This window comes from Lipotes vexillifer, unplaced genomic scaffold (assembly GCF_000442215.2).
Source record: "Lipotes vexillifer unplaced genomic scaffold, Lipotes_vexillifer_v1.1 scaffold418, whole genome shotgun sequence".
Lineage (NCBI taxonomy): Eukaryota > Metazoa > Chordata > Mammalia > Artiodactyla > Lipotidae > Lipotes > Lipotes vexillifer.
The window spans coordinates 2,949,494-2,966,844 of NW_006798629.1; the positions used below are offsets into that span (position 1 = coordinate 2,949,494).

At 36.4% G+C, this 17,351-nt stretch overlaps 1 protein-coding gene across 1 annotated transcript in view; it reads right to left on the reverse strand.

Annotated features, from left to right (window-relative positions):
- KCNH8 (potassium voltage-gated channel subfamily H member 8) overlaps nt 1-17,351 on the reverse strand; it is a 397,642-nt gene that overhangs the window by 164,721 nt on the left and 215,570 nt on the right. Inside the window, exons 4-5 of the mRNA XM_007470616.1 lie at nt 13,153-13,280; nt 7,840-8,080 (exon numbers count right to left, since the gene is read on the reverse strand). Coding sequence (XP_007470678.1) covers nt 7,840-8,080; nt 13,153-13,280 — 369 coding nt within the window. The remainder of the gene's footprint in view (nt 1-7,839; nt 8,081-13,152; nt 13,281-17,351) is intronic.

The following is a 17,351-nucleotide window of genomic DNA, read 5'->3' on the forward strand; positions in this document are numbered from 1 at the left end:
CTGATGTCAAGGAGTTCATTGCCCATGTTTTCTTCTAAGAGTTTTATGGTTTCAGGTCTTACATTCAACTCTTTAATCAATTTGAGTTAATTTTTGTACATGGTATAAGATAGTAGTCTATTTTCATTCTTTTGCATGTGGTTTTCCAGTTTTCCTAACACCATCTATTGAAGAGACTGTGCTTTGTGCATTGAATATTCTTGCCCTCTTTATTGAAAATTAATTGATAATATATGTGTGAGTTTATTTCTGGGCTCTCTATTCTGTTCCACTGATCTATGTGTCTGTCTTATTAATCTATGTGTGTTTTATACTGTTTTGATTACCATGGCTTTGTAATATAGTTTGAAATCTGGGAGCATTATATCTCTAGCTTTGTTCTTTTTACTCAAGATTGCTTTAGCTATTCAGGGTTTTTGTGGTTCTGTACACATTTTAGGATTGTACGTTCTTTTCTGTGAAAAATGCCATTGGAATTTTGATAGAGGTTGTATTGATTCTGTAGATTGATTGGGCAATACGGACATTTAAACACTATTAAGTCTTCTGATCCTTGAGCATAGAATATCTTTTGATTTATTTGTGTCTTTAATTTCTTACATCAACGTCTCAGATTTCAGTGTACAGGTCTTTTACCTCTTTGGTTAAATTTATTCCTTGGTATTTTATTCTTTTTTTATGCAATTGTAAGTTGAATTGTTTTCTTAATTTCTCTGATAGTTCACTGTTAGTGTGTAAAAATGCAACAGATTTTTGTAAATTGATTTTGTACCCCACAATCTTCCCAAATTAATTTATTAGTTCTAATAGTTTTTTGGTGAGGTCTTTAAGATTTTTCTATATATAAAATTATGTGATGTGCAAATAATGAAAGTTTTACATCTTCATTTCCAATTTGCATGACTCTTATTACCTTTTCTTGCCTAATTGCTCTGGCTAGGACTTCTAATGTTATGTTGAAAAATAGTGGGTTTTCTTGTTTTGTTCCTGATCTTAGAGGAAAAGCTTTAGCTAACATACTATGATGGGCTTATCACATATGGCCTTTATTAGGTTGAGGTACATTCCCTCTATACCCACTTTGTTAAGAGTTTTTATCATAATGAATATTAGCTTTTTTCCAATGCTCTTTCTGCATCTGTTGTGACCATCATATGATTTTTATCCTTCATTTTGTTAATGGGGTGTATCATGGTGATTGTTTTTCAGATGTTGAATTGTTCTTATATCCCTGAAATAAATCCCACTTGGTCATGGTGTATGATACTTATAATGTATTGCTGAATTTGCTTTGCTGATATTTTGTTGAGGATTTTTATATCTATGTTTGTAAGGAATATTCGTCTATAATTTTCTTTGTTTTGTGTGTGTGGTGCCCTGGTCTGTTTTGGTATCAGGGTAATACTGGCCTCATAGAATGAGTTCAGTTTGTGGGAAGAGTTTGAGAAGAATAGGTATTAAATCTTCTTTGAGTGCTTGGTAGAATTCACCAGTGAAGCCATTTGGTCCTGGACTTTTGTTTGTTGGATGGTTTTTGATTATTGACTCAATCTCCTTACTAGTAAATTGTCTATCCAGGTTTTCTATTTCTTCATAATTCAGTCTTGGAAGATTGTATGTTTCTAGAAATTTACCCATTTCTTCTAGGTTAGCCAATTTTTTTGGCATATAATTGTTCATAGTAGTCCCTTATGACCCTTTGTATTTCTTTGGTATCAGTTGTATCTTCTCCTGTTTCATTTCTGGTTTTATTTGAGTTTCTCTTCTTTTTTTCTTTTACTGAATCTAGCTAATGGTTTGTCAATTTTGTTTATCTTTTCAAAGACCCAGCTCCTAGTTTTATTGATCTTTTCCATTGTCCTTTTAGTCTCTACTTCATTTATTTCTTCTCTAATGTTTATTATTTTCCTCCTTTTTCTAACATTGGGCTTTGCTTGTTTCTTTTTCTAGGTTTTTGGGGGTGTAAAGTTAGGTTGTTTGTTTGAGATTCTTCTGTTTCTAGAGATAAGCTTGAATCACTATGAACTTCCTTCCCTGTTGAAACTGTTTTTGTTGCATTCAATAGATTCTGGCATGTTGTATTTTCATTTTTATTTGTCTCAAGGTATTTTAAAATTTCACCTTTGATTGCCTCATTGACCCTTTTCTTGTTCAGTAGCATTTGTTTAATCTCCACATATTTGAGATTTTCCCAGTATTTTTCTTGTAATTGATTTCTAGACTCATACCCTGTGGTCAGAAGAAAAGGCTTCATATGACTTCAATCTTCTTTAATTTATTGAGACTTGTTATGTGGCCTAACATATGATCTCTCCTGGAAAATATTGCATGTGCACTTGAGAATGTGTATTCTGCTACTTTGGGATGGAATGTTCTGTATATATGTATTCATTGCCTCTGATCTAATGTGCTAAGGCCAATACTTCCTTATTGATTTTCTTCTGAATGATCTATCCATTGATCTATGTGGGATATTAAAGTTCCCTAGTATTATCGTATTGCTGTCTATTTCTCCCTTTAGGTCTGTTAATATTTGCTTTGTATATTTAGGTGCTCCTATGTTGGGTGCATAAATATTTACAAAATGTTATATTGTCTTGTTGGATTTATCCCTTTCTCATTATGTAATACCTGTCTTTGCCTCTTATTACCATCTTTGTTTTATTTTATATATATATATATATGTTTTTAATTTATTTTTAAATTTATTATTTATTTTTGGCAGTGTTGGGTCTTTGTTGCTGTGTGCAGAATTTTTCTCTAGTTGTGGCAAGTGGGGGCCACTCTTCATTGAGGTGTGCAGGCTTCTCATTGTGGTGGCTTCTCCTGTTGTGGAGCACAGGCTCCAGGTGCGCAGGCTTCAGTAGCTGTGGTGCATGAGCTTAGCTGCTCTGCAGCATGTGGGATCCTGCCGGACCAGGGCGCGAACCTGTGTCCCCTGCATTGGCAGGTGGATTCTTAACCACTGTGCTACCAGGGAAGCCCACCATCTTTGTTTTAAAGTCTATTTTATCTGAGTATAGATACCCCAACTTTCTTTTGGTTTCCATTTGTGTGAAACAACTTTTCCATCCCTTCACTTTCAGTCTGTGTGTGTTCTTACATCTAAAGTGAGTTTCTTATAGGCAGCATGTAGATGGGCCTTGTTTATCTATCCATTCAGCCACTCTATGTCTTTTGATTTAGTCCATGAACATGTAAAGTAATTATTGATAGGTATGTACTTATTGCTGTTTTGTTAACTGATTTTTGACTGTTTTGTAGTTCTTCTCTGTTTTTTTCTTCTTCTCTTGTTCTCTTCCCTCGTGCTTTGGTGGTTTTCTTTGCTGTTATGGTTAGATCCCTTTCTCATTATCTATTGGGTATCTACTACAGGTTTTTGCTTTGTGATTACCACAATACTCACATATGACAGACTATATATAAATAACAGCCTATTTTAAGTTGATAGCAAGGTAAGTTTGAGTACATTCTGAAAGTCTGTATTTTTACTACCCCTCCATGTTTTCTCTTTTTGATGTCATAATTTACATCTTTTTATTTTGTGTATTCCTTAATTATTATACATATAGCTATTTTTACTACTTTTATCTTTTAACCTTCATAACAGCTTTATAAATGCCTAAATACTACCTTTACTATAAATATTTACCTTTACTGATAAAATTTTTACTTTCATTTTTTTTTTTTTTTGTTACTAATTAGTACCTTTAGAGGTCCCTTTAACATTTCTTATAAAGTCATTTTAGTGGTGTGAACTTTAGCTTTTGCTTGTCTGGAAAACGGTTTTTCTCTCCTTTGATTCTGGATGACAGTCTCACTGGGTAGATTACTCTTGGTTGGAAGTTTTCCCCTTTCAGCACTTTGAATATATTGTGCTACTCCCCTCTGGCCTGCAAAGTTGCTCCTGAAAAATCTGCTTATAATCTTATGGGACTGCCCCTGTGCACAAGTCATTTTACTCCTGCTGCTTTTAATATTCTCTCTTTAACTTTTGACATTTTAATTATAATGTGCCTTGGTATGGATCTTTTCGGGTTCATCTTTTTGGAATTCTCTGGATCTGAAACTTGATGCCTGTTTCCTTCCCTAGTTAATAAAGTTTTTAGCCATTATTTCTTCAAATAAGTTTTCTGCCCCTTTCTCTTTTTCTTCTCCTTCTGAACCCTCTATAATGCAAATGTTATTTTGCTTGATGTTATATATATATATATATATATATAAACGATCCCATAGATGGTTTAAACTATTTCCACTTATTTATTTATTTATTTAGGTATAGTTGCTTTACAGTGTTGTGTTAATTTCTGCTGTATAATGAAGTGAATCAGCTATATGTATACCTATATCCCCTCCCTCTTGGACCTCCCTCCCAAACCCCCCATCCCACCCATCTAGGTCATCACAGAGCACCAAGCTGAGCTCCCTGGGCTATACAGCAGGTTTCTACTAGCTATCAATTTTACACATGGTAGTGTGTATATGCCAATCCTAATCTCCCAATTTGTCCCACTCCCCTTCCCCCCATGTCCACATGTTCGTTTTCTATGTCTGCATCTCTACTCCTGCCCTGCAAATAGGTTCATCTGTACCATTTTTCTAGATTCCACATATATGTGCTAATATATGATATTTGTTTTTTTCTTTCTGACTTACATCACTCTGTATGACAGACTCTAGGTCCATCCACATCTCTACAAATGACCCAATTTCATTCCTTTTTGTGGCTGAGTAATATTCCATTGTATATATGTACCAGATCTTCTTTATTTATTCATCTGTTGATGGACATTTAGGTTGCTTCCATGTCCTGGCTATTGTAAATAGTGCTGCAATTCTTTTTTTTTTTTTTTCTTTTTTGCTCTTCTCTTTGGGTGAGTTCTGCTACCCTGTCTTCCAGATCACTGATTCTTTCTCCTGCTTCAATTAGTCTGCTGTTGAATCTCTCTAGTGTATTTTCCAGTTCAACTATTATATTCTTCAGTCATGTGCCTTCTTACATTTTCTATCTCTTTGTTAAAGTTCTCACTATGTTTATCCATTCTTTTCTGAGTTTGGTGAGGATTTTCATGACCATTCTTTTGAACTCTTGACCTAGTTGATTACTATTTCTATTTCACTACGGTTTTTGTTTTTTTTCCGGGGTTTTTATCTTGTTCTTTTGTTTGGAACATACTCCTGTTTCATCATTTTGCTTGACTCTTTGTGTTTGTTTCTATGCATTCTCCTTTCAGTCCTGAAGGAGAGGCCTTTGTAGGAGATGAACCTTGCTGTTCAACCTTGCCCTGGCTCTTGGTTGTCTCTCAAACCTTTGTGATTGTCTAAGCAGCCTGATTGGCTCTTGATAGATCCCAGTTGTTGAGGGTGTGCCAATACCTGTCAATGTTCCAAAGGGAGGATCTCAGTCAGTACCCAGTTTCAGGCTGATTGGAAGTCAGATCCTCAGGCAGCAGCTTTTAAAGTATGTAAATATATACAGTCCTCTGAGACTTCAGTTGTAAGCCCTACTGGCCTCTAGACCAGGCAATTTGGAGGTGTCCCCCTGGTGACAATTGCAAAAATCAGCATTCCAGGTGAGTCTATAAGCTCTTGTGAGCTGTAGTATGGCCAAGGAAGAGCACAGAGAAGGCATCCCCAGCCTGTGTTCCCTGAGGGCACCTTCTTAGTCCCTAGATGTGTAGTAAACCTGAAGCCTGCCCTTCAGGCTGAAGCTCTAGGACAAGAAAATAGACCTTTCTTCACAGGAAGATCTGGAGCCTGTTCAGTGTGCTGTCTGTGCCATGCCCTAGGGGTGACAGCCTGCCGAGAACTGTCTCTCTGGCTGTTTCAGCCCCATGGGGCCCAGAAACACAAGTTTCCCTGGCCACCAGAGCCAGGCAATCAAGGAGTATGCACCAGTGGCTTTAGTGGGGCGGGGTATTCCCATCAACACTAGCTATATAGAAGGAGCACAAAACTGGCACCCACTAGCCCTTCCGTCTCTGGAGAGAGCCCCCACCAGCTTCTGCCCCTCCAGCAGACACGTTAATATTAGCTAATACATCTCCTTCACATATGGTCTAGGCACTTTTCAAACTGCTGCTTGCACACTTGGTCCCAGGGTGAGTAAGTCTGTGAGTGAGCCCTTTAAGAGTGGAATCTCTGTTCCCTACAGCCCTTGGAGACTTCTGGATCTAAGCCCCACTGGCTTTCAAAGTCAGATGTTTGAGGGGCTTGTCTCTCAGGTGCAGGTCTCAAGGGTTGGGGTCCTGATGTTGGGCAGGAACCCGCTCACTCCTCTGGAAGGAGTTCCATACGTGTGAGATCCTTCCAGTCGTGGGTTTGCCACACAAGTAGTGTGGGGTTTTTGGTGAGACCGAATCTTTGCCTCTCCTACCTTCTTCACGTGGTCCTTTTATCCTCTGTTGTGAAGGATCTGTTCAGCTAGTTTTCAGGTCTTTTTCAGAGGAAATTGTTCCATATACAGCTGTGTGTTTGCTGTTTCCGTGGGAGGAGGTGAGTTCAGGCTTTTCCTACACTGCCATCTTGAAAGGCCTCTTGGACAGTTTTCATTTTAAATTTTTTCAAACTGTAATGTTGTTACTTGCCATTTAACTGTGATTTAATATCCCTTATGGTTATACTTTTCCAATAAAGAATAGTTTAAGTTAAAAAAAAGGTTAAAGATAAGTTTCCTTGAGTTTGCAGCCTTACCAAGCTACCTAACTAGACAACATTGCCATCTAGTGGCCGAAACATACCACAGCCATCACCTTTGGGGTGGGAGTTGGGGTCCTAGCATAGGTCTGAGGGGTGTGTCCAGGAAGTGCAATGTTAACAGTGATGCCAAAGTCACATCAAGAACATACAAACTCTTCCAGAGCAAACACGTGAGACCTTCAGTTGGAGAATCCAAAGCTGTACCAGCTCCACAGAGAAAAAAGTACCACTGCCATTGAAACAATCTTTTGATCTGCCTCACTTATTTATTTCCTTTTCTTTGAACTTTTAGGGTCCATTTTTTCATTCCCTTGTTCACTTACTGCTTGAAAACATTTTCCAAACATTCTCTCATCTTTACGAAAAGGATGTTACCCTACACCGCCATGACCAGGTAAAGACGCAGGAATCAGATTGCTAATGGTGGTCAGGAACTCCACATGGGGGTCAGTCTGAGCCTTCATGGAGAACTAGAATGAGCAAGCAAGAGCTGGGCTTTGGTATAAACAAGACGATGCTTTAAGAGACAGGAAAATAGGAGAAGACTTACAAGCATGGAGCAGATGCAGCTTCAACCGAGATTCCAAATATTCTAGAGATAAATATTCTTAGCAAACATCTCTTGGGGCCTCTCCTTTCATTAAAATCAGATACTCAGGGTTTCTCCTGATTGACTAGGTTTATGTAATCCGTTGCTTCTGCAACTAGGCCACCTATGGCAACCACCATCAACTGCCGGAAAAGCACAATGGGCATGAAGAAACATGCCCAAGACGGGACCATTATCAGAACACCACTGATAGGTTCTTGCCAACCCTCATCTCTGACCCTGTACAGGTAAGATCGTAATAGAAGTTGAGAGTACAAACAAAACAGCCATTAAGTCTTTTTCAACCCACTTTTGATGAAATAAGGATAGAAACAAAAAACATTGGTTTAGATCTGTTTGAACAAAGGAACAGTAAGAAAGCTGGAAGAGGCAATTTTCAGAAATCCAAATATGTGCTTCTCCAAAATTTGTATCAGAGGCTGAGTCATGCCCATGCAAATGGATCTTAGTTCAAATTCATGTTAGAAAAATCTGGAACAAACGTACTTCCCCTATGCAAATCTCCTAGGAAAACAGCCGTGGGTTCTTACCTATAATAAAAAGAATCTCCACTGCAATGTCACTGACTGTTGTGCTCCGAGTTGTCGATAGGTCATCATTGCCAATAAAGCAAACGTTGTAAGGTACGGTCACGGCAACATAAAACGTCGCCAATAGAATAAGCCAGTCCCAGCCGGCTTTGAAAGTGCTAAAATGCAAAAGTATGAATTTGGACTTTTTTGCATCAGAAACTTTATACTCCGGAAATGCGGGTTTATCTACAAAAACATTCTGTGGATAAAGACAAAAAGGAGAGAAGGGAGAAACACAACATTAGAAATAAGGAACACACAGCCTTAAACACATGGGGAGAATTATTTATACATACAATGTCAATACATCTTTATTTTTTTTTTGAATTTTAGAATTTTATTTTTTTATACAGCAGTTTCTTATTAGTTATCCATTTTATACTTATTAGTGTATATATGTCAATCCCAATCTCCCAACAATGTCAATACATCTTACAAGTGACTTTTAGAAGTTGGTGATGCAAAAAGTAGACTTTTAATTAAAATCGGGCAGAGATCTTTGTTATAAGTGACAGGAATATGCAGAGTGTAGTCACCAGTGTTAATAAGTGACTAATCCAGGTTTTGTTCATGAAGAATAAAAAGATTGCTACCTAAAATGTCACCTAGAAACATCCAAAGTTGCAAGTATAAGCCTACATACATTATAAACACAAAGATACAGTTATGTTCCTACTGTCATGGTGACATTCCGTATACTTATAGTTTTGAGATGACAGTCATTATCTAAAGAATATTTTGAGCCTGAAATACTTCTAATAGCAGCAAAGGTACCATTTTTTTTCTCAAAAGGTTATAGCTATATGATCAATTCAATTGTAAATAGCTGTTAACATGTCTTTCAAACTATAAGCAGGTTGTGCTGACTACTTGCATTTTGTATTATGGTTGTTGGTGAAGTTTCCAGCTGGGAACCCAAATCTTATAACCTTGATGGACATAGATTTATTCTGGCACTGGTTAGCCCTTGTTAAGAGGGCAAAGCAAGAAACAGTTACTTAACAGTTATTATTCAAGTCATGGGAGGAGAAAGGCAATGTTCACTGTGCAGCTGATTAAATGCAGAAGAATAGCTGGAGTTTTCATAACTGCAAAAGCACTTCACTTTGAAAGCAGTCCAAACTGAGGAACAATTCTCTTTATTGCTGTGAGACAAAGGGAGGCCCAACAATAGCGTGTGTGGCAATTTGACAGCCTATGACCAGATACTTGCAGACCTTGCTTTGACCTCAATTAATGAGAAATACAAGATAGGTAATGGAAACTTAAATTTGAAAGTTACATTGAATGAACAGAACAGTTCAAAGTTCTTGAATACCTGTTACTTGCAGGTCGCAGTGTGTTTTCTTGTTTCACCACTGAAGGAAGGGCAAATTAATGTGGTATGTCCAGGGATTCCTAAAGTACTTGGAATCAGGAGCACAAGCTCTTTAGTGGTGACCCTCAGTGCCCAAATATTTCTGCTATCTTAATATGAATGCCTCTCTTATCCTGCATCTCTCCTTGGTAGGCATTTACAACACACGTTTCTACTTCCTGTTAATAGTCTCACTCATCCCACAGGGCACCTCATAAAGCCAGGATTTTGTGGTGAGGGAGGGCCTGCTTCACTCCTTCCAGATGGTTCTTTGATGCCCATCTGCCACCCTGTCTATGCTCCATTCAACTCCCTGACTTGACCTGCCTCCTTTGCCTCATTCTCTGGTTTCTAGGAACAGGTTCCAAAGGAGGATTATGACATAAAACTGAGGAAGGAAGAAGAAAGTAACCCCTGTTGGGCCTCTCATCAAAGCTGAGGCTGGTGCATAGGAGAAGAGAGAGTTGGGGTCTATAAGTATAAATCTCAAGGTTGACAAGCACTTCTACTTACAATAGGACATGATGGATTCCAATACGATTGTTTTTCAAATATTTACTATGATAACACATAACCAAAAGCCATGGAAGAATATCTCAATTTTTATCCAAATAAGTCTTTTTCTATCATGTTACAGAAATGAAATGTTTACTTTATTTGAGGGAGAAGCCAGCTCTAGGAGTGAAGGTTGGGAAAACTCAAGAAGCAAAGTATTTTTTATTGAATTATGTTGATTATATGAAGCATTAGTGATGCTGATGAAAAAGGTCAGCAATGTAATAGTTATCTCCACAAATCAGAAAATAAATCACACTATTTCATTTTTATAGGCTACTTAAAATATATGATTTAAGTTATTTTAAAATATACTGAGAATCCAATACATCTCAGATTAGACTTAAATTTTAAAAGGTTTTTCATTCAAATTCTGCATACATCCGGACACAATCACCTGAGTGAAAAAAAGAGATGTCCTCCTCCTGCTTCTCTATTTGTAAAGTTTTATCAAAAACCTCTTGAATGGAAGAAAATTTCTAACAATTGGAAAGTGTGCTTTTAGCAAGTAAGGGGGGAAAGACATATTATTTATAACCCTGAAGCCTATGAAGTTTGCCAAAAGAATAATACAACCAACTACCCTCGATGTTAGTTATATATATTATTTATTAATTTTCAAGCCTATTGTTTAGTACCAATGGTGTTTGAGTAGTTTAACCTCTACCCTATGTATTACTGAAACAGAGTAGTTAAGGCCAAAGCCTAATCAAGGTAACTGTTTCCTAAACTATTTTTGCAACATGTCTTTGAAATTAACATCCAAATGAACGAAGGGATGGGAAAATGTTTCTACAGTCATTACGATAATTGCAAGGTAGCATATACCTTAGCCCAGTACCCTGTTGGTAATATGTGGGCATCTAAAGCACTGTCCCTTCAAGCTCCCAAGGCTCCCAAGTGATCTTTGGGTTGAAGACATTTGCATCATCCCAATGTCGTGTAATAGAGTAACAAATCAAGGAAACCAGAAATTAAAAACCTTTTCCAAGAGGTACCATGTGGCAAAGTTAGAGCCAGGATTAAAGGGTGTTACATCCTGATTCTCAGAGCTTGCTAATGGCCTGATGAGCTAATTTGTTCTGAGTTGAATCATACATTCCTATTCCACAGAATTGTACCAGAGAAGCAGCAAGGTAGGGGCAGAAGCACGGTGGCTTTGAGTCAGAAGATTCATGGATGGGTCCCACACCTGCTGGTTCTACTTTTGAGATCTCAAATAAGTTGTTCTTTTCCATCTTTAAATTGGAACGAATAAAAATCCTATCTAGTAATGGCCTGCTGTAAGGATCAAATGATATGATAACAGCAAAAAGAATTTGTAAATAGCAAAGAGCTACAAAAACATTAAGAAGTCCTTTTTGGGGGCACATGAATGTTAATATATACAGAATTCCCCAAAGACTGATTGTCTAGCCAGTAAACCATTCAGATCATTGTTTCCTCTTCCCTCTTCTCTCTTTCTGTTGTCTTTTAGTCATTCTGCCCTGTTCTCCTTGAAAAGAGATGGTGAACAAGGCCAGTCCTGATTCCACATTTCCTTTTCAGAAATAAGATGTTACCTGTATTGTCAGATTCACTGTGCTGATTTGACACCCTTCCTTACCATGTATTATTTTAATGCTCCACCCTGATATTTGTACTTCTTAAATAAATGCAATTTAGCAAATTAGCCAAGGGGTGGGAGTTATGATTTTTTAAATAAGATTTTTAAGTACTGTCTGTACTTTGTTGAATCAAAAGGGGAAAAACAGCATGTTCTGTGAATGCATTTTTAAGCTCACTAATACTTGGTACTTTTAAATGACTCTGGACTAAATGCTAGAAGAGTGTCATCTTTCAGCATTACAGAATCTCAGGCTAATATTTGTTTAGGTGTTTTGCTGGCTGGCTTGCATAGAATCAACCCCAGGTGTGGTTACCTTTGTTTCTTCCTAGAACTTGTTTACTGTCACTAAGGCTGACTTGGTAACGGAAGGCAGGTATAACGAGGAACCAGGGGAAGGATTCAGAGATCTAGTGGTGTGCACGGTTTGAAGTCTATCCCTGGACTCTCAGGAAACCAATGTGACATACGGGTGTCCCTAGAAAATCTTTATATTAAGCCAAGACAAACTAAATAGAATGTGACTCTTACAGTGGTGCATGGCAGATCAGCACCAGCATGGGTGATGGTCTTGGAGCACAAACAGATGCAAATAGCTTGTCTGGTTTCCAGAGGGGAATCACGCTGAAGCACAACCAGGTTGGCAGCCCTTTCATGTCAGATCGTGCTCTACACCTGGGCTCATGCATCTTTGCTCACTAAAATCAGGTAAGTGGATACTTTTTGTTTCTGATGCATGACTGCTTTAGCAAAGCATCCGAATGTCAGATTAGGTAGTCTCAAGCTCTCTGTGTACAATGAGATGCCAAAGACTCTCCTGTGTCCTTTACTCCCAGAACCTCAGGATCTGAGATCAATTCCAAAACAGCAAGGGTTGTTTGATATGACTTTTTCTAAAGTCATTGGCAAGTTAGACCCTGAATCTTGATGTCTGTTGCCCATAGTCACACATACCCCCAAAGTTGTATGTTCTGGAGATTCCGCAAGGCAGATTAATGACACTACCATCATTTGAAAAATCATCTTTGAATATCTACAACCAAACAGACAGAGTTCTGGATCTCCGAGTGAAGTCTCTTAGTTCTCAGAACCAATGATAAAATTAACTGTGAAATCCTGGAGGACGTGTGTCACTTAAAACACTACAGAGTCACCCTTTACAGGCACAGTTGACAGATAGCCACCAGGTTTCAGAGAGGAGCCCTACCATAATTTACTAAGAGTGCGACTTTAAAAAAAAACCATATAATATATGGCATGTCACTTCAAACCCAGTTCCAAGGTGTGGAATTTCCAACTGTGTGTTGCATAAAATGTAAATTTTCCAAATAAAGTAATGACTTTGATTTGTTCATGGTCCCCCTGGATGAAAGCATTCAGTGAAATTAGATAAAGTGCAAAACAGATGGAGCTAAAATTAAATTTGAGAAATTTTAACCAACAAACTATGGATGTGTAATATAACTTGTTCATAAAATGTAACCAGTCCCATTTGCAGTGTCCCTAGTACCATATTGTACTGACTGAAATAATATTCTATGCTGTGATAACACTATGATTAATCATTTTTATTACAGAAATGCCTCATGACTGCTGACCTTTTCCAGTTTGTTTTTTATAGGAAAGCACAAGTCAAAGTGGAAAAAAAATCTAGCAAAGCCAATAAATGCATAATTGGAGGCTTTCTTTTGTGAATCAAACACTGCCACCAAGGGAAAGTCTAGCATTCACTGTGTACACACACACCACCTACATTATTTATTTTCAATTTGTTCTTTTCTCTTCTTTGCAGGTGGCCAGAGATGTGATAAAGGACCGCTCGGCTCCGTCTCCGGGCTGAATCAAAGTGGGTCCCTGTTCTTGATCTCCCTTTGGCTTTGTCTGGGGGAAAAAAAAACTCATTAAGCATCAATGAATGTATCATTTGACCCCAAGAATGTCATTTTGGCAGTTCCTTCTTAAGAGCACACAGTACATGTTTTTCAACACCTAAAATTATTTGCTGGCTCCTAATGACATTTAATTGAATTTTAGTTCCTTACAATTTATTTATTTTTATCATCATATTAACATAATTATTTTTTAAAATTAAAGTAAAACATACAAGAGCACAGAGAAACTTTCAAACAGTTCAGGAAAGCATTAAGCAAAAAACTCTTACTCCTTCCTTCCTGCTGTTCCACGTTCATATCCCTAATTCTACTTTCAACCTTTTTTTCTCAATTTTTTCCAGAAAAATATCTAATACATATGCTATATCCACATTTATATTTATTTCTTTGTATAAATGGAAGTTTGCAATAAAAACTATTTATATTTTACTTTTCCCACATCAAAGTAATGTAAATCATTTCTAATTTGCACATTATAGTTTTCTGCCATTCTTTATTACAGCTAAGAGTGTACCATGTTAAGGATATAACTAGTCTTATTTCCTTTACTGTTTCCCTACCATGAACATTTAGGTTTATCCAGGATTTTTAAAAAATCTGTGTAGGTAATCCTGCAATGAAAATTCTTAAATGCATAGAGCTGTGCATTGGTATGCCAAGAAATTCAGTAAATAAATTACTAGGAGTGGATATGTACATTTCAAATTTTGGTATACATATTCCAAATTTAATTCCAGCAGCTTACACTCCCAGCAACATTGAGTGGATGTGTCTGCTTTACCACAGACATCAAAATTATGAAATATAAAATAAGAGTAGCCTAACATTTTAATAGCTGAAAGATGCCATACATTGTTTGAAGTTGCATTTTTAAAATGATGTGTGGATAAGCATTCACTTAAATATTATTGTCCAACTGCATTTATTCTTATGAAGTCTATTCGTATTATTTTTGTCAATTTTGAAATTAAGTTGGTACTTTCTATTTATTTGCATGAGCTCTTTGTATATTAGTTACCATTTTCTTATCACACATGCTGTTGACAATGCTCCTCTTTTGTTACTTGACCTTGGATTTTTATTTATGCTGTATAAAAATTTTACATTTTTTATGTTGTCAGACTTATCATCTATAAATTTTTGGTGTCTAGACTTTATGTCCTGCATAACCAAACTGTCTTCACTCAAAAATTATTTTTAAAAAATCTATGTCTGCTTTCTTCCAACATGTTTATATCTTCATTTTTAAATTTTAAACATTTAAATTTTTAATCCAGTTGGACTCTATTTTAGTAAAATTAGGTAAGAATTCGGCTATTTTATTTTCTTTCCAAAGGCCTACTGCCAAAGAGAAATATATAAATTGACTATGAAATGAAGAAACATTTAGTGTTTATTTGGTCAGTTGGTGAACATATAATTTTAATGCTTAATAAATTCTATATATATGACAATAATTGCAAAATATAAAAATTTAAAACTTATTTATCTGAGCTTCATCATCAAACCTCTGTAGTACTTTGAAGGCTTTTTAATTCCTCTTCATAAAAATGATTTGGTTTGGTTGCTACACTGGGGAAGCCATGTAACTGTTATTGATGGCCAGTGTGCCAGGCCCTGTTCTAGATCCTCAGTATTAACCGATTTCAATTAATCTTCATAAATACTCAGTGAGATAAGCATTATTATCCTCCATTTACAGAGGAGAAAACTGAAAGGTCTAATATTGTGTCACATGACCACATGGCTAGTTAGGAGTAGAGCCAGTCTGTGAAGCCAGATTGGTCTAAATTCTCTACTTCCACATGTAGCCCAAGTCCTTTAATGACTTAAATCAATGTTCAAATGCTGCTTGGTATTAAGTGTCACATAGACGAATGTGTCATAATCAGTGTCCCTCTCGGCCTGATCTCCAGGTGTTTCAAGGCCTTTAATTCCCGCCCCCCATTCTCAGTCCACACTGGGATGTTTTTAATGACCAGAAAATAGGATGTTTTATCCATGGCAAAAGTCTAATCTGATGTTACATGTTTTTTCATTGCTCACCTTTTGCTTCAAACTTTGAAAGAATGTTTAAAATAGAATATATTACTATAGACCTGAATCAATAAAAACAGATTAACAAAAAAACACAACATAGAAGATCAAAAGGGGTACTTTTTTTTTTGGAAACTCGATTGAACAAAGCACATTTTATTGTACTACTAAAAGTTAAGTTTTTTGGTCTGCGTAGAAGTCTTATAAGTAGCATCTGAAAATGTAATAATTAATCGATCAGGGTGTAATTTTTACATATATTTAAATTGGAAAACTGCCAGAGTTTTAAGATAGTGTCTACAGGAATGTGGTAGGAAAGGCCAGCAGGCTGCTTATGCAATGTCAGTCGGTATGAAAAGGACGGATGGAATTACAATGCTAACTAAAAAATGGACCAGATTAGAGATTTATGACAGTCAATAAGCCAAATCCCTTCTCTGTGGAGAAATCTAATTATGGGTGAGATATTCCAAATCAAACAACAGGAATTTTATAATCTTAAAAAATAATCCCTCAAAGGGAAATGTCAGAGAAATGTCTGTGTCTTGGTCTTGGCTCTAAGTGGAAAGAAAAAAAAAAAGGGTTCCTTGAAAAGTTTTAATCATGATTTAACCCTCATGCAAGATTGGGACTGAAAATCATTCCACTTAGGTGATCGAAAATCTCCCAGGCAAAGGAATGAATTTAAAATGGTCCTGGGTTGGTAGCTCCCAAATGAAAAAAAAAAAAATCGAAAATAGAGCTGGGAACAACTCACTTTAAAAAAATAGTCTTGACAGTGAAATTCATAATTTTCATATAAATACAAACACAAAAAATATACATATGAAATACATTTGAAACACAAGTGTGTTTGTGTGTATAACTAGAAACAAGCCAAATGTCCATAAACAAAAAAGAAATGCATAAATGGTTGTATAGTCATGACATAGGATGTTAAAATTCCATTAAACTAGACTTAGTGAGAATAATTGTAAAATGAATGAAATGGTGCCCCTACCTGTTGGCACAGAAGGATGTCAAAAACACAATGCTAAGTACAAAAACAATAAAGATGAGCACTGACAACATGGCAACATTTTTATAATATTCACACACATGCAAAACTAAGTAATATACCATCTAGGGAAATGTATGTGCTACAAAACTACCCATAATCATATGACTACAGCAAATTGCAGAGACTGGAAAACGTAGTCTCTAGCTGGGTTACCATGTGCCTTACTAAATGGAATTAGTAAAATTCTGTTTTGTTAAACTGGATTTGGGGTGTATGGGGATTTTTAAGAATATTTTCATATTATATGTATTGCAGATATTATATTTTTGAATGTAAAAAATATTTCACAACAAATAAAGAACAAGACTAAAGTGGAATTGGACCATGTAGCAGTGGGACCTGACCAGATTCCTTAGAGATGGGGTGGTTAGGGGTGAGGCATCAATTACTTAAGATGAATGCCCTAGTTGGGCAGCCATGTGCCCTGGTAAATCATAGTCCTGTATGAAAGGGTCTCTCAGACACAGGATAAACCTGTATGGTCACCTCCATAACTATGGCTTGCTCTAAGAGAAAACCAAATAAGAGTCAACTAGAAGGATATACAAATGAAAGAAATAAATGAAATGAAAAAGAAAGTTTAGAAAATATATGATCAATAAAACCAAAGGAAGATAAAAGTGTTAAACTTCTGGCAATTGTATTCAAGGAAAAATAGAGACAACATCAACAATGTTAAGATTTTAAAAAGGACCATAAATTGAGAAGACTTTTAAAATGATGAGATTACTTTGTGCAAAAATCTATCAGCATAGTTTTCTAGATTAAATGAATACTTTGGGGAGGGTAGTTAATTCCCAAAATAGGTCCCCAAAGTGGTAAAAACCTTGAGTAGACCAATAATCATGGAAGGAAGTAGAGAAAGAGACCATTTCGTTCATACTGCTTATCACCCCCACTAAAGGCTATTTCAGATGGTTTTTTTTTTTTTTTTTTTTTTTTTTTTTTTTTTTTTTTTGGGGC